Source organism: Erpetoichthys calabaricus, chromosome 1 (assembly GCF_900747795.2).
Source record: "Erpetoichthys calabaricus chromosome 1, fErpCal1.3, whole genome shotgun sequence".
Taxonomy (NCBI): Eukaryota; Metazoa; Chordata; class Cladistia; order Polypteriformes; family Polypteridae; genus Erpetoichthys; species Erpetoichthys calabaricus.
In genome coordinates this window covers 53,460,201-53,487,026 of record NC_041394.2, presented here as the reverse complement: position 1 = coordinate 53,487,026, position 26,826 = coordinate 53,460,201, and the positions used below count along the sequence as shown (strand labels likewise).

The 26,826-nt window shown below is 36.9% G+C and overlaps 1 protein-coding gene across 1 annotated transcript in view; it reads left to right on the top strand.

Moving 5' to 3' along the window:
• ank1a (ankyrin 1, erythrocytic a) overlaps positions 1-26,826 on the top strand; it is a 638,168-nt gene that overhangs the window by 446,596 nt on the left and 164,746 nt on the right. The window contains 5 exon segments of the mRNA XM_051928287.1: positions 1,746-1,844; positions 4,991-5,089; positions 15,481-15,579; positions 19,202-19,387; positions 19,774-19,872. Of these exon segments, the coding sequence (XP_051784247.1) occupies positions 1,746-1,844; positions 4,991-5,089; positions 15,481-15,579; positions 19,202-19,387; positions 19,774-19,872 (582 nt within the window).

Genomic DNA, 26,826 nt, shown 5'->3' with positions numbered 1-26,826 from the left:
AAAGAAAAATGGAATTTCTTAAATCCATTTGACAAGTGGAGCACTCTTTGGGTTGCTTTACTTTGGGAAGGCAATTTTTGTGCAGAATGCTATACTTCTGCTTAGGTATATAGTTGCTGTGAAACAGTTCATCTGTGTGCTTCTTCAATGTCTCTTTTCTGCTTCTTTTAGAAGCTATTTGACCCTCAATCTGCAGACAGCTGCCCTTTTCCTTTCTGCCTGTGGAGCTATTACCCAGATCTAAACATAAGTTTCCTTGAGCATATCCTGAATGTGTGACCATCTAATTTATGAATAGATGGCTTGTCTCAATTTAAGAATTTCTGATTTTGATCCCTGGCACACCACTCCTTGACATTTTGGATTAGCTCTTGTTTAGGATACCCTGCTTTTGGTTGGCCCATCTGGCTTTGACTCGTGCTCACTGTGATGGTAACCTTAAGTTCTCCCTTTGTAAAGAATGTTTATCATTAAAAATCTATATTAGTTATGAACTTACAATCCTTTGCTAAGTTTATGACCATAATTATATTTACCACAAAGTTGCTTTGTTTCTATGCTATACAACTGCACCAGTATTCCAATGAGCATGAAAAAATTAATTATTTTTCATTTTAATTTTCCCAGCTAGTTTACAACACTAATAGCTTAATTCACTTTGGTGCCATTAACAGAGTGAGTTGTTTCTTTATTTGGCTCTATATTCATGGGTGAAGAGTGACTACAGACACAGCAGCCTTCAGGAGTATTGTTATTTAAGATCTCTGCCTATTATGAGTAGTAAGTCCAGGGTACTGTAAATATGTTGTTAGTCCCATTAATATATGTATTTTTTGCATTCCGGTACAACAGTGAGAGGCTAAAAATGTTCATGCATTCAAGAGTTTGTTAATCTGTAAAGAGTTTAGGGATCCAAGGAGAAACTTTGTCAGTTTTTCTGTTGAGCTACAAAGCAAGTATGAAATTTATGGTGGCGATTTCTCTGTGTTAGCTATTTCAATTTGACTTTTAACTTCTCTTTTTTCCTTTCTGATAGCTTTGCTGGATTAATACAGTACATTGATTTTTGCACATTTCTCTATTTTGTGAATGAAACACAATGGTAAAATATTTATGTTTAATTTAAAATTTAGCATGACTCCAGAGCCCCTGTATAACTAGCTCCATTGTTTTTGGCATATAGCTGCCACCAAATAATTTAATACAGAATCCCTACTTAATGTATCATTTAAAAAAAAAGAAGTAGCAAGAGAGAGGTGTGGTTTACTTTTCCAATTTAAGACTCTATAAAGTAGCTTGCCACTGCCATTAATTCATGGTATTATTTGCCCCTGGTTGGGAAAATCATGATGTCAGTTTAAACATTGCACATATAGCCATGACATTTGTTGAAGTTTGTTATCTTCAGCAGATTTAAAAAATAAACCAGGTTTTTATTTGCATTATTAGGAATTTTCTGATGTAAGTATGATAAATTAAAATCAGTGTTAAGTTCAATGATGCTGAATTCTTGCTATTTGTAATGCAATGGACATACAGATTATTCTTGATCCTGATTTATTTATTTATTAATTTGGGTCATTCTATTGTTCCTTACTTTAAATTAAACCCAAGAAGATCACTGCGTAGTGGAAGAAAACATAAAAAGGGCAGTGCCATTCACATGAATTTCATAGGTTATTTGCTTTCTGCTTAAAGCTGGTCTTGTTTGAAGTCTGCTGTGCTTCTCCTTTTTCTCTTTGCAGAATGGCCTCAATGGGCTTCATCTGGCTTCCAAAGAAGGACATGTCAAAATGGTGTTGGAGCTGTTACACAATGGAATCACACTGGAGACAACAACCAAGGTAAGTGAAAAGCTGATGCATACAGGACAAAAGGAAATTGGTCTTGACCTAACGCTAGAGAAATAGTGAATATGAAAAGACCATACTAGAGAGGGAAGTTGTGCATTAGGTTACTTTCATTATTCTTGAATAAATACTAAGTTTGGAATTAGAGCATTATTCCCATTTTTCTTCATACATATTTTACTCATCAATACTGGCTAGGCATAGACCTAGGAATGCCATGCCCATTGTATGTGTGTGTGTGCGGGGTTGGGGGTCATCAAAAACCCTTCTTGATCTTCCACTCTGGGTCCACAGATGTGAGCTGATAGGCTTGTCGATCTCATATGTGATAACAAGAGTGCTGATCTTCAAGTGGGACATAACTCCCCCACCTCACCCGCTCATTGATTTCCTATGCAATCTCGAGGGCATCAGGGGACCCTCTTTTAGGTATCTCTTTTTAGGCACTTGAAACAAACACTACCTAGGGGCGCAATGTACCCTTGAGCTGGCCCTGCTCATGATCATATGATAATGTACCTAAAAAAATAAAAATGTTATTAAAAAGTACATCTTGTAGTTGTTTATTGAATATTGGAACACTTAATATGAGCCTTTACACACATTCAGCCACTTTCAAAACTAGTTGATGCAGTAACAGCTGAGGGTCACTTTGTAGACCCTAATACAGAAATATAAGGATATAGATTAAATTCACCCACTCAGGATGTTATTACAGTTGGTGACTTAAGTTAAGTTCAAATTGGACTAAATTATGGTCTGATCCACCAACCTTTCAGTTCTCTTTATGGAGTCTCATGAAGCAAGTAAATTCTAGCCGCTTTTGATTCTGACAACAACCTGACCCCTTCTTTTAGTTCCATTTACGACATGGGCATAACCAAAAACGTGTCCCCAGGCATAGCTCATTTTGTTCTCCTGGGTTGAATTTTAAACCTTATTGAATTTCCTTGCAGTTCTGAGGCATATTTTAGACCATAATGTTTCCAGTCCCTTCAGAGAAGAAGACAGAATTCTTAGTTCCCTCAATAGTGGTCTTTCATGTTCTCAAGAAGATGTGCTAAGGACTTTTACTTTTTATGTTTGCTTTCTAATGGGCACTTTTCAAAATCCCATTATTGGCTGCTATAATCCCCTTGATGTTTGTAGTCTGTTTCATTCTCTTTATTGGTAATCAGTACACTACATGTGAGGAGTTGAGCTACTATTCTGTTCTCAGAACAAAGACTGTATTGTTTTACAGTGAGGTAACAAGTTACTCAATTTTAGATTTCAATGTCTCAGCATATGTTGAGACATAAAGAGATAAAGTAAATGGCAAAATTCTGAGCTAATTCTCAAAACATTGACAATCCCCACAGTCTTAGCGTGTTGGTTATTATCTGGAGAGTTCCTCTGTTTACTCGCGCATAGTACAAGTATTATCTGAAATATGTCAGTGCTACATAACAAAGTCTGGCAAGTGGCTGAATATGAAGTATGAATTAATCTGCAATATGACTTCCAACTCTACTGCCATGCTGTCTTAGATGAGAAAAAAATTATACAAAATTCTGCTGGATAAAAACTGGCAGATGGGAAGAACCCTCAAGGAAAAATTCATGTTCCTTTAGATACAATCTGCCCATCCCTTTATCTTGGAAACAGAGTTTGAGCAAACATGAAGACTTGGCTTCTGCAGCGCTTATGTTTAAATCAGCAACAGGCTGGATAACTTTGCAAGATGAATGGTCTCGTAGGACCTATAAAATCTCAGAGATCAAGTCATTTGGTCATTAAACATATTAGTTATCTGTAAATTTCAGCTTTGTGAAGATGTCAGCCATTTCAGTTGTAAACTTCTGACCTCCAGTGGCAAAGTAAAAAAATCGCAGCTCATGACCACTCTCATTTCAGATATAGTTTCTATATAAAGGCTATTTAGGTGGATGTTACAAGTTTTAAATTAAATATTTCTTTATAGAGATAAATTGTGATTATCAAGGACTAGCGATATTGTATGATTTTGAAACTATTTTGGTTGAAATCATGTACTTCATTCTTGTGCCAAAAATATATTTGAGAGCCCTGTGGTTTACATGCATGGTGCAGAGCTGTGGAGCACAAGATGTGGATAATTACAATGAAATTTAGATTGTTAGAAATGCATTTAATGTTTGCACCATGGCCACAGAGCATTTACTAGCAGTGCTGCCTACTTCCACTGGTCTTAAACCTTAATGCACTGTTTGTTTTTCATAGGAAGTAATTGAATTAATTTAATCTGATTTCCCCATACCTCTTCAGGAGCAAAATCCTAAATAACCACTTATTTCTTAAAAGCTATATTGTAAAAAATAAACACATTCTTGCTGTCATACAATAAGCAATATACATTAATAAAGAAGAAGACCTCTTTGGCCAGCAAAAGCCGAGCTTTGGAGCCTTTAAACTATTGTGCAAAATGATAATGGTTAAAAGTTTTAAAAGTATAAAATAACATTGATGTCAAAGTTTATTTTTTCATGAAGCTTTCTGTTGTTTTTTTTTTTTTTTGTTACATTTACACATTTTGGACTATTGGAATCCTGTCTGCTAATTCTGGGGTCCACCTCCTGCATGCTGCTGAGCAACATGGCACACATCTGTGTGGCAGGTGACATCGAACAATTGTTCTTTAAGAGACGGATGCACAGAGTGAAGTGTTAGCACTTTGGTAAACATATAGGGAAGACTCTATAAGAGACTAGAACTCAATCAAACAACAAAACAAACTGATTTACGATAAGGTTTTCTTTGCAACTTGGAATTTTGGTTTTGCCATTGAAAATACTGATGAAAGATTAATGTCTTTTTATGTTTTGATCATTATTTACAACAAAGATAGTTCCTTGATTGTAGCAATAAAAAAAGAATCCATACCTCTTCCACTCTGTTTAGTTTTATGTCTGCATGTGTTTATTGAAGTGTGTTAGCATCTCAGTCCCCACAGTAACCCATTATCAAGACCACAACCTATTGTTATTATTACACATTGAAAGATCTCAGGTGTTTTTTTATATTCAGTGGTCACACACCCTGTGACAGAAGTTGGATGAAATTTTTTATTCTGAATGTTCATTTGCTCTTAATTTAACACTTGAACTCTCTTTTGTAAACAGAAAGGGAACACTGCACTCCACATTGCCGCCCTGGCTGGCCAAGAGCAAGTGGTGACAGAGCTGGTAAATTATGGTGCCAATGTGAATGCACAATCTCAGGTAAGTACTTCAAAGGAACCACAAAACTGGCTAAAGCAACCTGAGGTCTTATTTACAACAAGAACATGTGCCAGTTAGTTAGTATCAGAGAGGATGAGAAGATAAAAACCAGTGCCCTGCAGATTTACTCCTTGAAATCTGAATATAAGAAAAATACAGCATCATAAAACCTTTACACAGAGGTCTTTAAATTGCGTCAAACTCATTGTTTTAACAGATGGTCCTGTCATATTGTATTGTCCTGCAGCTTTACCCAGTTGAACCTAATAATTTGCTTCACTTCATAAAGTGCTACCCTGGCAAATTGTGCACAGGGCAGTTGCTACTGTATCCCGTGGGAGTCTAATGTGCTGCATGAATCCAACTTTTTACTGTGATCATGCAGCAGCTGCAATGGACCATTCAATTATTGTAGCTATTTAAGCTAGGATTTAAACTCATTTTATACTGTTAAGGTATAGATTGGATAATTTACTTGATTAATATTTTACCTAGCCAGTCATGTTTTCACTTCCCTTGTGTTGGGCAGGAGGCCAATTGTCCACTTTAGAAAACTTTAGGTGTTAAGAGTGCTATGACCTGATTTGGAAACCATAAAAACAAGCCAAGTTTCAGTCCAGTTAATAATGGTTAGACAAGGAGTTGTGATAGACTAGTGGGTCCATACAGTCATTCTTTCAGCTGTTTCATTTTTATACAGGCTGAAGCCTATAGGAGTAATGGTAAATGGTGTGTTTTAAATGTACATATTGGTTCTTCTACTGTATTAAGAGAGAAACATTTCAATTGTATTGATATCTGAAAATTGCTGTCTAATGGATGTAATACATTTTGGCATAATAAAGCTCTATGTTACAAGGCAAGGAAATCTATATAATTGTTCAAGGAATATGCAATAATTTACTTTAATGCAGTCTTCCATTAAGCAATCTGGTCTCAATCCAGTTTACTATTAGCAGCACGATGAAGAAGTATTTTAGAGTAAAGATTCACCATCAGCTAGGGTTTAACATTTATATGCTACATTTGAAGTGACATATGGCCAAGGTTCAATGTGTACTGCAGCTAAGGAAAATTATAAGAAACAGAGAAAAAATAGAATACAGACCTGGAGATTTAAACCATGCAGATTATAACTTAAAATACATAGCATGATTCAAAGCAGAAAGAGGAAGGATTGATCGTTGAAGCAGAATCGCTAGGCAAAAATCAAAGTAGAAGATAAACAAGTTGAAACTCCTGTTGCTTAAATATCATTTTTCTAACTAAACCTGAATTCTGAATATTTTTTAAAGAATACCAATTTATGGATTTGAACCTCAAAAAAGCACATCACCAGGTGAAAAGACCTTTCCAAGACTAGGACTGTAATCAATATTGCAGCAACCATGAAACTCTGCTAACAAACAAAATGGGGATGATCAAAAATTAAATAAACAAAATGGCATCATGACAGTCATAAAAATAAATCAAAAAGGATATAAATGAAAATAAAGTCTTAATAATTATACATTTTTCAGGACAGTATTCACAACAATGTGCTACAAATAACAAATTGACATACCACAAAGTGCCTAACATGAAAACATTATTATATATTATTATTATATTATACATTATTATATATATATTACTGTATCACTGATACAAGTGAGGTTAACACTGAAGTCAGGGTTTTATTTATTTCTAAGGGTATTACATGTAATAATATTTTGTTTTTAAATAGAAAACATATGGGTGTAACAGTACTGCAATGGTTACTTTCTTTAGCCTTACAATATATTCCTGGCAGTTCATTTTCCAGCAATCTCTGTTCATATACAGTATGTATATGAAATGCAAAGCTGACTGGTTCATTCACTTAATCACTCACTCATCAGCAATATTTAGTTGCAAAGATGAACATTTGGATGGATGGTACATGAAGGGCGGTAGATATCCACTAAGAAAAGCACATTTCAATATATAATTTTAAATGGCACAAACTCCATCTACAATAGAAAAAGTAAATATCCTAAAATCTCAGAAATGCTTTGATGGATCTGATTGAAATTCAGTAATATTATCGAAAAAAGAAAATTAGCCAGTCCATTTTTTTTATATTTGTTGATATTTAATAATATTTTGCTATAATACATTCTGCGCTCTGCACTGAGACCATGCTTTATGCAAACAAAGAACAGAACAGTGGCAATTGATAGGCTGAACAGCAGCACTAACCAGTAGGGTGGACAAACAACTGAAGAAGAGGCCGTATCCTGGACGGGATAAATGAGATGTGATCATGTTTGCCAACTACAGTCAGGTATGAACTAGAAGGAGAATGTTCTACAAAGCTCAAGGAAGATGCAAAGGTCAGTGGTTAGCCAGCTCACTATAAACCTCAAGTGCTGATGCCTGGCACTGTGGCTGTGAGAAGGGTGCTGCTTCTCTAAAAGCAAAAATGGCATGAGAGAGAAATAGAAGTGAAAGTGATGTGAAGTGGTATTCCCTGATGCAAGATCAGCCAGAAGTGAAACGGGAGTCAGCAGGGGGCTAGGGGCTTCAGAGGCGTAAGCCCCTGATCTATTACACCAGCCCCCAATCTTTTACTTGATTATATATTTGACAGCACAGTCACCCTCTGATCCTTCATTTACAATATAGCCCATGATCAATGTTACACCATTTTACAAGTGTGCTCAAAAGCCGAAAAATGGACCTCAGGTTCTTTGATTTATATTCATGTACAGTAGGTCCTTGTGTGCCAACCTAGAGATGCCCTTGGACAGACGGCATTAGTTTAAACTTACAGTGTCCCCCATTGTAATATACAGTCTCATCTATAGACTTTGAAAGAAAACCCCCACCCAGCACCTCTGAAACTGTTTACATTTGCATGCTCAACTGCTTAATTTGAATAGAGACACCTAATTCTCCCTTTCTCTGGAACTCTTTGCACCAGTGCATGAAATTTTTTGTTTTTAATTAAAATCTCTCTTACATGCGTACCGGAATTGTTTTTAACGCACTGACTGGCTCTCATCATAGTTGTCCATTCTGCTCAATCTACATTCAGCCCCTGAACTTGGCACTGGTAACTCTGAAGGAGACTCCCTGACCCCCCCCCCCCCCCCCCCCCCGAACTTAGATTGTGGTACTCACACACAGGGTAACACACAGGGTACTGTCACTTATGTGCATTCATTTCTAACACTGCTTTGCATATACATTTACATTTGCAGACTTAAATAGAGACCACATACAATAGATTAGAAACACGAAAATAAATATTATGGTTAATTGAACGTATACAGTATAAACAAATGAAAATTGTAAATATGTAATTAATGATAATAATATATGCTCAAGTTTCATATTACTCATACTGATTAACAATTTCAATTCAAAAGAATACACCATTTCCTATAAAAATTGTATTTGCAATGACCATTACCAAAACCAAGTCAATAGGAAAAGCAGAAATTACTTATTACTTCTACACACATTTCTCCAAACATCACTGGTGGTTATAGAAAAGCTGGAAAAGAAAACACAAAATAGCAGAGATTAATAATAATTGCAAATCTGTGAAGCATATGATATTGAAATACATAGTGTATATAATTTATTAGAAGTGTTAGTGGTATAACGGGTCCGTGGCTAAGAAAAAAGGTGGCTGATTTTAAATAAATAATGGATGCACTCGCACTGGGGAGTGGATCAGGTGCAAATGATTTGCTGTGATGACTGCTTCTCTCCGGGATGGTGTGAAGCGGTCGGCTGACCGTGCATTGCCTTGCCGGCACATGCTGGTGGTCGATTGTCTCATTATCAGCTTGGGGCGGCAATCAGGCGATCCCACCTGCAACCTCTCCCCCACCTATAAAAGGGAGCGCAAGATCTGAAAGGGGGAGAACAGAACAGAGGTTAAAGGAGGGGGGAGGCAGAAAGAGTGGAAACACAGACAGCCAGCTCTGTGGAGAGCCCCTGGAGAGGAGCAGATGGCCATCACCCAGGGGGTTGCTGTAGTGGATCGCTCCAGCTGAGCGACTTAGGGGAGCTGGAGTGATCAGGCGGCCGCAGAAGCCCAGCAAGGCAGCAGGAGTCAGAGGTTTGGATTGAGAGCCCCATTGTGAGCTCCTTGGTCTTTGGGGACCTGAGCCTAGGTCCAGAGAGGGAGCCTTACTGTAGCCATGGGACAGCAGGGACCTGGACCTGTGGAAGGTCAGCTATGTCTGTCGTTAGAGTGACTCCTCTGCTGCAAGGCCTGCATGGGATAAGCAGAGGAGATGTCAGTTAAAAGAACAATGTATATGGCTTTTAGAAAGGACACTTAACTGTTAGCTGGTTTTAACCTCGTTTTAATGGATTTATTTATTTATTCTAATTTTAACCACCACATATTCACCTTTTTAATCTGACTATTTATTTATTTAGGAACTTTGCACTGCACTTTTCTTTTTGAATTACTTTAATAATAGCACTGAGCACTTTGCACCTTCCCCTTGTTTTATTTGGTGTCCTCGTTTGCCAAGCTCTTCCCTTGGAAACATTATCGGTGGTGGAGGGTTGATGAGTCTCCCGTTGGGATGTTACTCGCACGTCACAGTGTTGTTAAAATCTAGTCATATCATTGCTTGTGATTGCTACTATTTTTTTGTCATAGAGTGTAAGAACATTAAGAATAAAGGGTTCAGTTAAAGCCGAAACTGATGTTTGATGTGAAAATTGGTAGGAACCTAAAGGCATAGGGATTGGTCCCCCCCATCCAGGTATGTCAAGGCTGAATTTCAATCATGTAGCATGGTTAGCCCATTGCTAGAGAAATATGTGAATGTTTTCATATCAAATTGATGAGAAGGCTCATCAGTAAGTGACTTTTGATTTTTATGGGTATAGGAAGTTCAATAAGAACAGTTTACAAACAAGTATAGAACTTTTACTATTTACTGTTTAATTTCAATTAAGTTAACATTGCACCAATATCCATTGGACCTAATGTTGACAAAAATGTTGTTTATGTATCCCCAAGAAAACTGGATGTATTCTGTTTAACAAATTCAAAGGGTGTTTTTAAAACCACTGCTTTTAAATAGCAAGCATTTAAGATATTCTGAAAGAAGCAAAAAGGAAAATAGGTAAAAAATGAACTTTTATTGTGGATCTCTCTTGGAAATACACAGCCTGGCCAAAAAAAAAGTCGCCACCTGGATTTAACTAAGCAAATAGCCTCCTATTGGATAATTACTGCATGGGCGATTATCTTTCAGCTGGCAACAAGTTATTTAACCCCAACTGGTGCAATGAGTTGCTTCTCATTTCTTAAACAACCAGGTCGAAAGACACATCTCGTGGTCATGGAAAAGATGTTAGTCTGTTTGAGAAGGGTCAAATCACTGGCATGCATCAAGCAGAGAAAACATCTAAGGAGATTGCAGAAACTACTAAAATTGGGTTAAGAACTGTCCAACGCATTATTAAAAACTGGAAGGATAGTGGGGACCCATCGTCTTCGACGAAGAAATGTGGCCGGAAAAAAATCCTGAATGATCGTGATCAGCGATCACTTAAACGTTTGGTGAAATCAAATCGAAGAAAAACAACAGTAGAACTCAGGTCTATGTTTAATAGTGAAAGTAAGAGCATTTCCACACGCACAATGTGAAGGGATCTCAAGGGATTGGGACTGAACAGCTGTGTAGCCGTAAGAAAACCACTAATCAGTGAGGCAAACCGGAAAAAAAGGCTTCAATTTGCTAGGGAGCATAAAGATTGGACTCTGGAGCAATGGAAGGAGGTCATGCGGTCTGATGAGTCCAGATTTACCCTGTTCCAGAGTTGAGAATCTTTGGGATGTGCTGGGGAAGGCTTTGCGCAGTGGTCAGACTCTACCATCATCAATGAAAGATCTTGGTGAAAAATTAATCCAACACTGGATGGAACTAAATCTTGTGACATTGCAGAAGCTTATTGAAACAATGCCACAGCGAATGCGTGCTGTAATCAAAGCTAAAGGCGGTCCAACGGAATATTAGAGTGTGTGACCTTTTTTTTGGTGGCGACTTTTTTTTTGGCCAGGCAGTGTATTTATACTGTTATAAAAGAACAGAATGATCATCTGCTGATCTCATATACCAGAGTGAGAGTAAGAGGCATAGCACTGGGTGGAAGTTACAGAGTTTTAGTTTTTCTTCTTAGTCAGCCATTTCCAGACTACAAGGAGGACATGGGCATGTGACTCTCTTTGCAACCACTCTCATCTGTGTCTCTTTAAATTGGTCACCATAAATGTGACATAATGAGTGTAAACTGGACAATATAGTCAGTAGATTTCACAATGATGACATTTGTTTCACTTTTTCAGTGTACTTTACAGATATGCCATTGTTTTTGTCCAAAGCGATCAAATAATTGTCTGCTGAGATTTCTTCCTGATAATAGCTGTTGGTGTTGGAGCTGTGTAGTGTCAGTAGATGATTAATGGAAATGTTTTTTTCTCAAGACATTATTTTCAACCATGTCTTTCACCCTGTCTTTCTTTCTGCTTGACCCTTCTAGCTCAATTTATAACCTGTGATTCCAAACCTACTGCCAGACAAGCAAGCTGCCAGCATTAAAAACATTTAGCAATTATGTTAAGCAGCAGTGTCTTAATTTTCCAATAAACAGAATCCTTGACCAAACACTGGAACAGAATAGAGGAACATTAGATTAGCTTGACAGTATCTCATATACTTTTAGACACATTCATGAAATTTAACAGAGAGTGAAAGAACTGCCTTTAAAGTAAATATGGTACAGTTGAGTACGCATGAACTTTAGTCATTATTTTTGCAGTGTTAAAACATGAAAATAATTTTGACAAGAACAGGTCATTCAGCTACATACAGCTTGTCAGTCCTTGTTCACCAGCTGTATCTTTTGCCAAGTATCATACATTCAAGTTTTAAAGTTTCCCTTAAGTACTACTATATTCCACCCTACCTGATAAGGTATTCTCTATATTTATGAAGTAAAACCTTCCAACATTTGTCAGAAATTTGTCCTGCTTCCATCTGCACCCCTTTATTCTTTTTAAATCCACCATACTATTTCCCATTATACTTCTGTACACTTCAGTGATGTCTCATCTTAGCTTTCATTGGAGTAAACTGAAATATTTCATCTTCTTCAATCTTTCCTCATACCTTATTTCCCACTGTCTTGGATTCAATCTAGCTGCTTTTCTGAACATATAGTGTTATGGAACATCCCATGCTATTTACCTTCTTACTCATGTCTGTACATTGTCTGGATGTGACACTTTTGGAAAAACTAGACATCTAAGTGTATATTCAAATCTAAGATTTTTACTTTCCATGTACATTACTGTTGTGACCAGTAGGGGACGCTGCAGCTTCCCAAACAGGACACAATAAGGCCCAAACATACTTTATGCTCAAAATAAGGGCCCAATACCATCTTCTACAAGAATAACCAACAAAAAACACACCAAGCACAATTCTCCATCATCCTCCAAGAGCATAGCCCACTGTCTCCTGACTCTGACTCAGTCCAAATGAGGTAGTGGGGTCTTTTTAAAGTCGACCTGGAAACTACTTCCAGTCTTCTCTCTAAGTTGTCCATAGCAATTCCAGGTCATATAAAAACCAGGGCAGTCCTCCCCCAGCAGCACTCTCTGGTGATCCCCAAACACCTTGAAAGGGTTGTTTTTCCGGACTTCATCTCTCATGCGATTGTCCTAATTGGGTTTAGCCCTGAGGACACGGCCACCTGCCGTGTTGGGGAATGACCTTCTCCCGGTCAGCCCGTTCTCTCGGTCCTTCCATTATGGCCTTTTGCCTGGGTATGAAACCATTCATTATCTCAGCCAGGATGCCCGTTCTTGCTTCTGGACACCACACCACACATACATTTCATGTTTACATTAAATTTCATCTGCCTAAAGGTATACTTTCTGTGCAGTCAGAACTGGGCCACACCAATACCATTAGGATAGGGAACCTTTTGTCTCCCTGTGGTATCCCTTGTGAGCTGTCATTTTCTTCAGGCAACAGAGTGGTAACATGTTCATCACAATGTTACAACCTTACATTAGGAATTTCTATCTGCTCTAGAGTTTAAACACTGTAACTGTTGTACAGGTGATCAAACACAGTAAGGCCATATTACTGTATCAAAATTTCACATCCTTAACTTTGAGGAAAACTGATATTATTTTACAAACTGTTAGCTCTGAGAGAGAACACAGTGATCTAATTAGTTTTACTCTCGCAGATCACGCCTTACATAATTTTCATAGACTCCTGCATAATATTAATGCAGCTGCTGGTCTAGATTCTTCTGCAGAGTTTCATTTACTTGTAACTTAGACACATTTAAAGAAGTGCACTAGTCTTCCTGGTGGTTGATTTAGCAAAACATTACCTTTTTTATCAAAAAGATCAAGACTTCATCTCTCATCCCCTCCACAGTTGTCATAGCAAATTTAAATATCTCACCCATTCTGAGTACAGAGAGACTCCTGTCAAGGTTGTCTTTTATCTTCCCCCTGCTTACTTTGTCTCTTGAGCCACAGACAGAATTGCTGTTTTGCTTCAGACCTCATATATTCACTGCCCTGTTTATTTCACATCTCCGTATTTTATACCACACTGAAAGTAAAAATGTATTTTAAAATCGTGCACCTCCTGACACCCCATCATTTATCAGTTTACAATTGACTATCTTCAAACTGACATTTTAATTAACTTCCTGTTTCTCATACCTGGACATTGACATTCTTACCAAATGATATTTCTTACTTGTGCATTCTGAAACTGTTATACGAAACATGGTTCCTCTTCAGTTGTGTTAGTTAGTCATTGTATGGTCTCGACCACTAATGAAACAAAGTCAGATCTGTATTTTACAGTTAATCTGGAATTTTAGAAGGCTTAATTTAATAGATGCAACTCCTGAAGAGATGCTGGACTTTTTTCAGATTTAAGTTCTTTCTTTGGGCATTTGTTTTAAATCCCCGTTTATCTGTCTTAACTTATGTTTTCCTTCCATTGGACCCTTTTGCTCTATCAAGTATGTCTAACAAGCCCCATTATGCAACACTCCAAGTTCTGTATGCTGTCCAGTTAAAGCTTTCTGCTTGGTTAAAAACAAGATTGGCTGGTGGCTAAAACTGTGTAATCAGACTCTTCTCTTTGCTCTCTGTTGTCTTCAGCATCAGGATAATAAAATTATTGGAAATGTTCATACTTTTAATAGAGATATGTGTGTTCTGACACATACATTTCATATTTGATTATCCTGTCTCAGCCTCTTACTCTTTTGTCAACTATGTTCTGCTTTCAAAGCCTTCTCTGTCTTTCACTGAAACTCCTAATTATATTTATCCTCTTCCTTTTCAAAAGATACTCTCTCTGCTATTGACTCATAATTACCAAACGTTATACACAAATCTCTCATTATCAACCTTCAAACTGCATTCTTGTTTTTGAAAACAGTTCTCAGTACTCCAAGATTCCTATTTATCAAGTGACACATTTAAAAACTGTCAATCGATAGTGCTGTTCTTCACACTCTTTACTGTGTCCAGAACTCTTGTTTTCAGTTTTGTCTGAAAGGCAGGCAGTTTTTGCCTCACTCTTTTATTGCTATATGTGGAACTCTTTGTCTGCTTTTATTTTATTTATTCATGTTGCTTCTGAATGTGATGAAAGTTATTAGAAATGAATGTTTCAAAGGATAGTATTCAGGCTTTCAAGATATATAATGTGTATATATATAACTATAATATCACTATATATATATATATATAGTGATATTAGCGCTATATAGTGCCCGACCTGGCACAGACTGAGATAGAGGCTCGTATAAAATCCACACAAATACTTTATTTTCTTCACCTGTGGGGTACGTCTTCCCCGTAATCCCCACATGCCAAATAAGCACAACACTAAGCACTTCCTCTCCTTGGCACCACCACTCCTCCCAAGCAACCTTGTCCTCCTCCACCCAACTCTGGCCTCTGAGTGGTGGTCGTTGGCTCCTCTTATAGTTCACCCGGAAGTGCTCCAGGTGCTTGATCACTGAGTTCCGGCTGCACTTCCGGGTGTGATGTACATGCTGCCCACATGGGCTCAGGAGTTCCTAAACACAGCACCCCCTGCGGGACCCAACAGGGCTGCCCCCAACTCTGTGGGAAACCGAGGCACTGCTCCACCCCAGGGGGGTGGCCATCTAGAGTCCAGGGGGAGGTATTGCAGTGTCCAGGGCAGCCGCCTGCCACAATATATATATATATATATATATATATATATATATATATATATATATATATATATATATATATATATATATATATATATATATGCATTTGTTCCCAGTTATTTTTCTTTTTTGGTTATTTGCAGAAAGGCTTCACACCTCTTTACATGGCTGCACAAGAAAACCATCTGGAAGTGGTCAAGTTCTTGTTGGAGAATGGAGCCAATCAGAACATTGCAACAGAGGTGAGTTTCTTTTTGATTAACTGAGTGCTATTATTGTCCATAAGAGGAATTTCATTTTTTCTGGTTGACATCACTGAACAATTTATAAACAAACCTGTTCAGTAAAGAAAGGTTATAACTGTTAGTTAGAGGAGCACCATCAATAAGTGTGTCCAACTCAATATGCAATATGGCACATGTAGAGGAAAAATAAATATGATGTCTTCCAAGCAGCCAGTCACATTATCCTTTTCAAAGCTGCCAGGTATCTTTTCTTACAAGCAGGAATTCAGTTTTTGTCTTCTAAACAGGAAGCAGTCTGCTGCCTCAGTGTATTTTTCCAGTTTGCATGAAGAAGCCAGATGCATTGCCATCTTCACTAGTGCCTAGATTTACATTTGGAGCATGTGTAAGTGAGAAAATGCTAAACAGACTTCCATCTTGTATCATAGGGCATATGACAACAAGTGGCAACATGGAAGTTCTTGCAGAATCATCCATCTTCCTATTCCGTCTGAAATACCAATGTCTATTTGCTTTGCCATTATATTGATCAGTGGGTAATTCCAGTGCATCAGAGTCTCTCAAACAGCATACACATTTATCAACATTTCATCAAAAACACACATAAAATTACAAACCAAGACAAAAAGAAATCAATATGTGCTAATACAGTTTTCCGAAAATTAAAACAAAAATTTTGAAACACAATGCTTTTTGATGATGAATATAATAAAACTTTCATATACACAAGTTAGGCTATAGATGTTGTGTTAAAGTTTGTTTATACTTTTGTATTTGTTTATTTGGACTTTTTACACATAATGAATCAATTTCTGACATTATTCCATGGTTTGCTGTCATTTTTAAAGGTCAATTTTCATTATTGTTTTGTTTTCCTGTGTTTTTTGCTGCATTTGACCAAATCTGTCTTGTTGGTGACGTCACTGAATATTTATTATTAATGTGGTGGATGCAAAAACTCTCGATCTTCTTAGTAATAGTTAGCTTCATTTCTAGTAGCTCCCAGTGGCAGGAAATTTTGTTCTGGTTGAGACTGTTTTTTTCTCAATCTGATTTCAGTTTTGTTTTGTATGTTGAATTTTTGAATTTTGTTTATTCATTCTTGTTTTGACAATGATTTCTCATTTCTGGATCATCTTCTGTTTTTTTGGTGCTCACAATAATCTCCAGGCATCCTGCATTTCAACATATCAAGTATATGTTAATGGAAATTAAACTCTGCACTTTTTACTGTTTTATTGTTTAATGTAATGGAAAAATGTCTGAATTGAAATAAAAAAAGCAATTAAAGTGTAACAATTCAATTTATTATTATACAGTGGTCTTCTGTGTGCACGGACTCAGAGCACTTAAACAGATTTTAAACCGCAGATATACAAAAATGTCCTGTTGAATGGCAATATTTCTTGTTACCTTACATCATCAGTCACCTGCCGAAAAGTATCAAGAATTTTTCTTTTGAGGAATTTAAAAGCAATTAATTTTATTTAATTGTTACATAATAAAATGCATTGTTTTCGATATTCAAACAGATGGCAAACCGCTATAAAAGCACTTAGCTTCTTCTTCCCCATAGATGGTATACCGCTAATGTAGGGGTGTCAAGCTTAACTCCTTCGTGCTGAATCCAGCCTTTTGATCAATTCACCAATGTTAGATTTGGACCACAATGACAGTTTTTTTTAAAGATGTTCAATAACAAGCTTTTCATATACAGAAAGAATCTCTGCTGCAGAGACTTAATTAAAAGAGATTGTGTTCAGAAGAGCTTATGTTTTGTGAAAGACATCGTGTTTAGTTGAGTGTTTAACTACAAGGAAGAATAGAGTTTAATGTCAACATGCAATTCAAAATACATTGTCAGGTATATATGAACAAACTTGTGTTTCTTTTCTTCATTGGTATGTGTGAAAAATAAATTCTCTGTTTTTTGTTACCGGTCTGTTATTTTCTGTTGTATACTTGGAACTTCAACTGAAATAATCTGTTGTTGGCAGTCATTATTAACACATACAGTAGCTCAAAGGACTACATAGACTGTAAATCTGCCCTGAGCTGCAATTAAGATTAACAAGGGTGAAAAAAATGTAACCGTATTTGGAAACTGTACAGTATTTAAAACTTTTTTTAATGATTTATCATTAGGGCATGTTATATTGCAGAACTAAATTGTAATACTACATACTGTATGTTGAAAAGAAAAAATCACAATATACTCATTACCATTATCATAGCATACCACTTGTACCTGGCAGTTCCTACCCCAATAAATAGTAAGAGATAAAACCATGCAACATTTGTATATATTAAAGTTTAAAAATCTAATAAAGTGATACACTTTGCCTCATCTTGTCCAACAAATTCAGTATTTGTCAGATTAAGTTATCTGGCACTTATGTTGTAAAATGCATGTTAGAGTCGATGTTCTTTGTGGGTCACAATTGATGTCAAAGTTTCCCAACTTGTCATAGAAAAGGAACCATTAAGTGCCAGAGGAGGGTGTTTCCTTAAGAGGCATTAGCTCTCCGGAAATGTGTTCTTTTCAATTGCGGCGTTTTAATTAACCTGAATTTAAATAATTATAAATTAAAAAGGTATTATTCCCCCCTAGCATGCAATATGACGGTTACAAGATTACATGAGAAGTAAGGATAATTTAGCTCACTTTACTGATGGTTTCACGTGGTATTACAGATGGGAAGCTTATGACAGACTCTATCAAGCATGTGGGGGTCTTGACCAACGCAGTCTGCCATCTTTCGTCGCCATGCTGAAAGGATTTTCCGGACGGAGGACATAATCTTAGCTTCAAAGTGTGTTGGCCATTGGTCCATCCTTATATTCTGGTTGCTCCACGTGCAGGCTCCTTCTCTGGATCCAAACAAGGACAGGAAAGGACTCAAACCCCACCTTCAAAAATACAGGAATAGCACAATGCCTACATGCAGTTCTCATTCTCCCAACAAGGAAAGAGGATTTTTGTGCTGACAAAAGACAGAAATATACTAGTCTGTCTTTAGGCTGACTATTCAATTCTCCAGTTGTCTTTGGCTCTCTAGTCCTGTGCTTGGCTTGACAATTCTAAATGTTGATGCTGACCCCCTGCGTACCATACTTAGTCTGCCTGTATGAATGAGTCCATAACAGTAGGCACAGAGACAGTGACATTAAACTTAATATTATAACAAACATATTATAACAGAGGGTACCATGAGTAGAATTGGATAAGGTCCAGTAAAAGTCAGTTGTGATGATGGACACAATTATACTTAGACAAACAGCTAACAAACAATATTAACAGATGAATTATCCGCTTTAATAATGGCATGTCAGATTAAAATAGTGAGTCTTTAATTTTGATTTGAAAAATGAGACGATAACAGCAATAGTCAAATTTTTCCTTCAAGGTTTTTAGAGAGCCTTTTCCGTGTTGTGATTTCCATACATTTTCTGGAGTACAGCCTTTAATACATTCTGTTAGGTAAATGGGAGTGACATTTTTGATGGCCTTATTTTTATAAATTTTTCTAAATTTTTTGAATTGTTTATTAAACAGTAAATTCTATTTGTGGTATATTAATGTAGGTCTATATGGCTTCTTGATTCTCTGTCATTATAGGATGGCTTTACTCCACTGGCTGTCGCTCTCCAGCAGGGTCACGAAAATGTTGTGGCATTGCTCATCAATTATGGAACCAAAGGGAAAGTACGACTGCCAGCACTGCATATAGCTGCACGAAATGATGACACAAGAACTGCAGCTGTGCTGCTTCAAAATGATCCTAATCCTGATGTCCTGTCCAAGGTAATTAAGGATCAAACACTGCCATGACTTTGAATAGTGATGTGTATTACATTGCATAATAGAGAAAGCTGGACACCAGCAGGTTCCAAAAAGTAAACGCAAATGATGGAATTAGCATTAAGCAGTAAACCTTGTGAAAGGTAAGAAGAGTTTTTATTTCTTTTTCTATATAAGCAGTTTGGGGACAGGTTTTACTGTTTAAGTAATTGGAGGAAATGAATGATCTTATTCAGTCATGTCCAGGAAATATTTTCTTAAGTAAAATGATGGCTCCACCAGCTATCATCAAGAAAAGTAGACAATCGAATTGAATGAGTATATGCATACAAAAATTTTTTTGAGTCTTTGCAACAATGATCTAATCCGCATCCCTTTGCTCTCTGCAGACCGGTTTCACACCCTTACATATTGCAGCTCATTACGAAAACCTGAATGTAGCACAGCTTCTGATCAACAGGGGCGCCAATGTTAATTTCACTCCAAAGGTAAGACAGTTTTCACTCTCTGTGTTCTTGAGGACATAAATGTGGAATAAATATAGGTATATTTTGTTTGTTACAGTTCATAGGTGTGGCTGTGAGTATATGTTAGACTGTTCATTCCTTTCTGGAAACTTCTTCATATCTGATCACGTCAAGTGTGCAATTATTCTACATGTTGATAGAGGCTGCTATATAAATCCCTACACTATTTAATTCCTACAGTTAGTAAAGTTTAAAATGTGTCTTTTAGTTCATGATAATGATGACTCCATGACCCACAGATGGAAGGAACTTACACTCAGGCTTCTTTACAACTGCCTAAAATGCCCATACTTGGGGCTTTAAGAAAACATGGGATCCTGTTTTGTGTGGGGCATGTGCAGTTTCAGCTCTGTCACTCTGTCTTTCATATTTCTTGTGTCCCATACTGGTGTTGTGTGCTGCATTTCTACCAAACCACCAACTGTGCACAAGTCTACTTTAAAAGCTGCTAAATATAAAGTATATGGTACTGTGTGAATAACATAATGTAATGTTTTTAAATTGTTGTTATACTCCACTGTTCAGACTTTTCAAGTTCAAGTTTATAGTTTTTTATGGTAAGCGTACATTATTTTTTACGGGATAAGTTAGGGAATTTTCAGGTTATTTTGTGTACTAATTAGCCATGAGAAATTGTGTCAATTAGTATAACATTTTGTATAAATTTTAAAAATACCTGTGAGAACAGTTTAAAATGGGGTCTATAGGGTTCCAAATGTAATAACAAAGACTTAAACTTTCTGAATATGTACACTTTGAAGTGGCAAAGGTTTCAATTTTTTAAAATATGCCATCCATGTTTCTGTGTGTATGCTGGCAACAAAAAAAAATTTTGTAAGATAAGGAGATTTTTCCTGTTCACTTTTCTGCTCACAGCAAATGCTGTGGAGTTTTTATGGAAATGAATAAGGAAGTAAAATAGCAGAAAACTACTCAAGTGTTTGAAGTTGTGTGTAATGAATATGTTTACAGAGCCCGAGGATTACTGTGAACAATGAAAGACCAGGGGCAATGCATGATTCCAATAAGACCACCACCGAGCAAATGACCAGAACAAGCAGAACTCCATTCTACATAACAAAGAGCCGCATATTAACATTGTAACTCAACAAGCCCAATGTCAAGAGAGGCTGTGTCAACCAAACATGCTCAAGTTTGCATGAATAATCACCCAGGCTCACACATACAGAAAGCCTACCATACAGCACTGAATGTACCAGTCAGTGCAACTGCAATGGAAGATCATAAAATAAAACAAAATAAAAATGTAGGAATAGAAATTCAAAGATTACAATGCATCAGTTTAGCTTACCTCTGCATGCAGCTAACAAGTATCTCTATTATTAAAAAAAAATCCTGGGAGAGAAAGACTAGGGAGACGAGACATGATCTTCACATGAAGATCATGGAAGACACTTAAAAGACCCAAGAGACGAAAGAGATTGGCCATGGCGCGTCTCGCTGGGACCTTAAATATGTGACTTTGTGCCAAGAGATTGACCCAGGACCGTCTCGTGATGACGTAGAACATGAGATTCTTGCAAGACCCCCCCTACTCACAACCAATATCAAATAAGACCACGGGCAGCAAAACACTCAGTCATGCAAAGGATTTCAGCACACACAGATCCAGGGCTCTCAGCGCATATAAAACGTATAAGGACAATACGCTATAGATGAAACGTCGACGACTAAGTGAAGAAGAAAGAGCAGCGTGGAGAAAAGAGACTCAAAAGCGTTGGAGAGAAAAAAAATGCAAAAAAGAATAATTTAGGTGCAAATTCAGAAAATAAGGAAAGTAATTATCAGCCCGGAACAAGTGGAACTGAAAAAAAAGCACATCCAATCCGGCTCAGAATTAAAAGACAGAGAGTAAAAGACAAAGTAGAATTTCATAGAGACATTCAAAAATGTTGGCGCGATACACATGTAGAGAAAGTTAAAGAATATGAAAGCAGGAAAATTAGAAAGTATAAAAAAAGAAAGTAAAGATCGCAGTAGCACAAACAAACAGAAATTATTACTTGAAAAAATGGAAAATAATCACCACGGACCAGGTGTCATTGAAAAAAAAGCAGGACAAAGCGAGGCCAGAAATAAAAGACAGAGTAGAAAACAAAGTAAAACGTCATAAAAGGGTTAAAAAACAAGGGGGCCAAACACATGCAGAGCAGGTTAGGGATAATGAAAACAGTGGAATTCAAAAGACTCAAAAAAAATGTAGGCATGAAACACATGCAGAGCAAGATACAGAATATGAAAGCAGAAAAAAACGACAATGTCAAAACAAAGACAGTAAACATCGCATTAGCGCAAAGAAAGAGAAATTATTACTCAGAGAAATAACGAAAAGACGAATAGAGATCGAATATATGGACATTGGTGATACTGTATGTCACAAGTATGTAAATATTGTAAGGCTTTGAAGTTTAAGTCAGAGAATTACAAAAACAGGGTTTACCTCACATGCATTTATTGGTTACTTTGCAAAAAAATGTATTAACTGCTGATGATGTGGATCGCTTTGTCTGTGCTGAAATTCCAAACAGAGAAACCTATCCTGAATTATGGTACAAAGTCATTAAACACATGTCTCACTGCCCTCATTTAAAAGATTCAGCATGTTGGGACTCGAAAGATTCCAAATATTGTTTTTACCAAAGTTCTGAAATAAAAAGTGAAACTAATGAAACAGCAACAATTCAAAGAAAAAAAAAATCTTAAAAGTGTGTATCTGGAAAACCAAACACGGGGGTTGGCGAGCGAAGCGAGCTCGCCCCCTAGTATACTAAAATACCAGTTTATTTACTGTTTGCTTAACATTTAGCTAGCAAACATTTTACTATAAGTAAAGTAAAATGGCCCATGACCGAGGTGTAATATATTATGTTAAAAAACACAGACTCAGAAGCAGATATTAAAGCACTTAACTAGCCAGTAGGGAAGATCAACTCGACAAGTCAATGTGTTTGTATTGTCAAAAATATATTTTTTTAAAATAATTTTGGCCCTGACCACACTCTAAACAATCAAATCATTCTCAGCAGGAACAGCAGTCTCAATATTCATGAAATCATTTCATGGATGAACATTTGTCATAGAGGGAGACAGGCAATAAGGTGAAGAACACAGTTGGAGTTTATTAAAATTGCAGAATTTCACAAGAAGTATATTTATATTCTGCTAAAAATTACTTAAATAGTCTGTTTTACAATATGTTTACAACCTTAAGATTTAGATCAATACTGCAGAAAAATTCCTGGTTTGAAAATGGAAGTACTTGGCAAGTTTTAAGGCTTTTGCTTTCATATTTAGAGTCTAGTGTTCCATGCATACCGTTTTAAACTGCAATAACAGGCACATTATTTTTAAATTCATAAAATATGTTACACAATTTCATCTGGAGCATGTATGTCCAGTATATGTGTATAAAAGAGAACTTATCCTTTAATTGGTGAACCACTCAGAAATGCACTCCAAACACACAATGACAGTGATTGGGAAGTAAACATTTATGGGGTGTAATTCTCCTTTGCGGCTGAATGTTTTGGTTTTTCTGACAAAGGACAAATGTGTTCCTAAAATCAGCCTCTTCAATTATGGTAAAATCAGCATAGTACTGAATTATAAGCACTTCAGACAGCAGGAAAGTTGATTATTCCATTTCTGACACTTTCTAAAACACGTAAGTTACATTTCCAAAATGATGTGGGGTGTCTAAGCTTTGGTGGATTTTTTATGATAACCAACTTCTACATGTAAATATTTTTGCACAATTTTGAAGTAATTGAAATAAATATAGCTTTTATTATACATTTAATGAAATGTCATATTTACTCAAGAAACAATCATACATTTGTCAATATGATTGGCTTTTGACATGTGGATAAAAACTAAAATTACTAATACAAGTACTTTCTAAGGCAGAATTTGTTATATAAAGTATATTCTGGACAGGAGGGAGCTGTGCACTAGGACTATTATAAACTAACTTTGCCATTATATTTAGTGCACAGTAACTCTGACCTAAGGAGGTGTTTTACCAGCAAATCATCCCTTGTGCACCTATAGAAGCTGAGTAGATCCAGACTTTCTTCAGACATTTGAGGATGGTGAGGCATTGGTGAACCTTCTTGACAGTAGTCAAGATGTATTGTGCCAACTTCATATTTTAAGTGATAAGGACTCCCAGAAATTTAAAGCTGCTAACCCTTACCACAGCATCCCACCAATGTAGAGAAGAGTGTGGTCTGTCTCTTGCTTCCTGAAGTCTATTACCAGCTCCTTGATTTTCCTGACATTAAAAATTATATTACTGTCCTGGTACCACATTGTCATATGGCAAATCCCTTTTCTGTAAAATGTTTCGTCATTGTTGGTGATCAGTCCTACAATGGTGGTGTCGTCAGCAAATGTAATGATTTAATTGGAGCTTTGTGTAGGCATTCAGCCATTGGTGAACAAAGAGTGCAGCAGGGGAATCAGTACATGATGTATACACCCTGGAAAACATGGAAACACTTTTCCTCAATGAGAGTATGACTATACTTTCAGTGTAAACTATTGTCTGAACAACCAGATCAGCATCTCTGCCTAAGAGAAAACATTTTTTTAAAATTCTACATTTGTTAGTGGGGTAGCACAGTGGCGCAGTGGTAGTGCTGCTGCCTCACACTAAGGAGACCAGGGTTTGCATCCTGTGTCCTCCCTGCATGGAATTTGCATGTTCTCCCTGTGTCTGTGTAGGTTCTGTTGGGTGCTTCAGTTTCCTCCCACTGTCCAATGATATGAAGGTTAGGTGAACTGGAGATGCTGAATTGTCCTCTGTATGTGCATTTGGTGTGTGCGTGTGTTTTGACCCTTGACGGACTGGGCCTTGTGCAGTATGCTAACTGGGATAGGCTCCTGCACCCCTGATCTGGATTAAGCGGGTTAGAAAATGAAATTTTTTAACTATAACACAGCAGTCAATGATTTTGGCAATATCATTTCTGACGTGTTTTGGTTTTGAGTTTATGTGCAGTGGTTTGCAAGCTTAATGTGTTGCCAACAATGCATTAATACTTTTGTCTGTATAATTTGAAAGCCTTGTAGAAACTTTAACCCACTTCCATATTGTTGTTGTTGTTGTTGTTGTGCAGCATGTATAATCAGTGTTAACAAGTGAAAGGTAGATTATAGAAAGGTAGATACATATGAAAAACAGAATCATTATAAGGCAAGACAACCAGTCACCACCACCTCTATCATCCCAACGAGCAGCAATCTCCCTTGTACAGAATCATCTGTAAATCGTTATGAATAGATTTTTTTGTAAACACACACCAAGTTAAAGGAGTGAATGTGTGATGCATACAGATCAGTGACTGCAACCTTCACATTAATTCTTATGAAGCACACTTTCAGCTTTCAAAATTTTGTACTGAATACAAATGTAGTAAAGCTAAAACACAATGTTACATGAAGCAAAAACACAATCCTGAGCACAATGTAGTACATTTAGTGATAATAGATGTAACAAAGCAATGTAGAGGTAAAATGCATAGCAGTAACCATATTTATAAAACTGTCAAAAACCTATTCATCTGTTCATTTTCTGAATGTGCTTATTCTGTTTCAAGGTGATAGAAGGCCAACACATCTCTAAACAAAAATAGGTACAAGACAGTCATAATTCCTGGATTGAGCTTGAGTCAATTACATGCCACACTAACAGTAATTCCTACTCATCCAAGATCAATTTAAAGCTGCTAGCTAAAAAATATACATCTTTTATTTCTGGGAATGTATCATGCTGACAAAAATAACATGCAAACTTCATTTTGTTCATGTTAAACAGAGAGTGTTAGCGTGAGCTACAATTAAAAGCCTTTATTGACATTATAGTATGTGTAACAAAATTAAAGAGCAGCTACTCCTTCAGATGCAATCAAAAAGAATAAATCAATCAATCAGTTTTACAGTAAGTATAAAATACTGGAATATATAAAAATACTAATTAACAGGTAATAATGCAGTATTACTAGGCAACAGATGTGGTATTACTAAACAAGAAATATTACTGATCATGCATGAATTACTGAAGATATGAATGTTACATAAGAGAATAATCATAATGTAAAATATCGCACATTGAACAAATAGAGCAATATTGCACTAGAGTGAGATTATTATATAGAGGATTATTCCCAATCCAAAATTAAAGGTGAGTGGGGTGGGGAGAGTAGAGAAGAAGAGAGTTAAGAGAGAGGGACAGTGGCACAGAGAGAGATGCTGAGTGTATGTTGAGAGTCAATGTAGTTATGGCTCTGGGAAAGAAACTGTCTCTGATTCTTTTTGTCCTTGATTTGATGGACCTGTAGCACCTGCAACAGGTCAAACAGGTGAAAACCAGAATTTGATGGGTCCTTCAAAATGTTTTTTTGCCCTGCTAAGGGAGCAGGAAGTATACAAATCTTGTAGGGAGGGAGAGAGCAGCTGACAATCTTCTGGACTGCATTGATGATGTGCTGAAGTTCCCTCCTGTCTGCTGCAGTGCAGCTTCTGTACCACACATTGTTACAGTATGTCAGCATGCTCTCTATGAAGGAGTGGTAAAAGTTTACCAGAAGCTTTTGATCCAGATTATTCTTCTTAAGCAGTCTCAGGGAGTGAAGTCATTGCTGTGCCTTTTTAATGACCACTTTGGTGTTTGAAGTTCAACGCAGTTTGGCAGAGATGAAGGTACTCAAGAATTTGAAGGCTGGGACCCTCTCCACACCATCCCTGTTGATATGGAGGGGGGCCAAGTCTACGCTGTTTTTCCTGAAGTGAAAGGTGATTTTCTTTTGTTTTCATGGTGTTCAGTGTCAGGTAATGAGCTCCAAGCTGACAGTTTCAGGATCTCCTCTCTGTAGGACGTCTCATTCCCTTCTG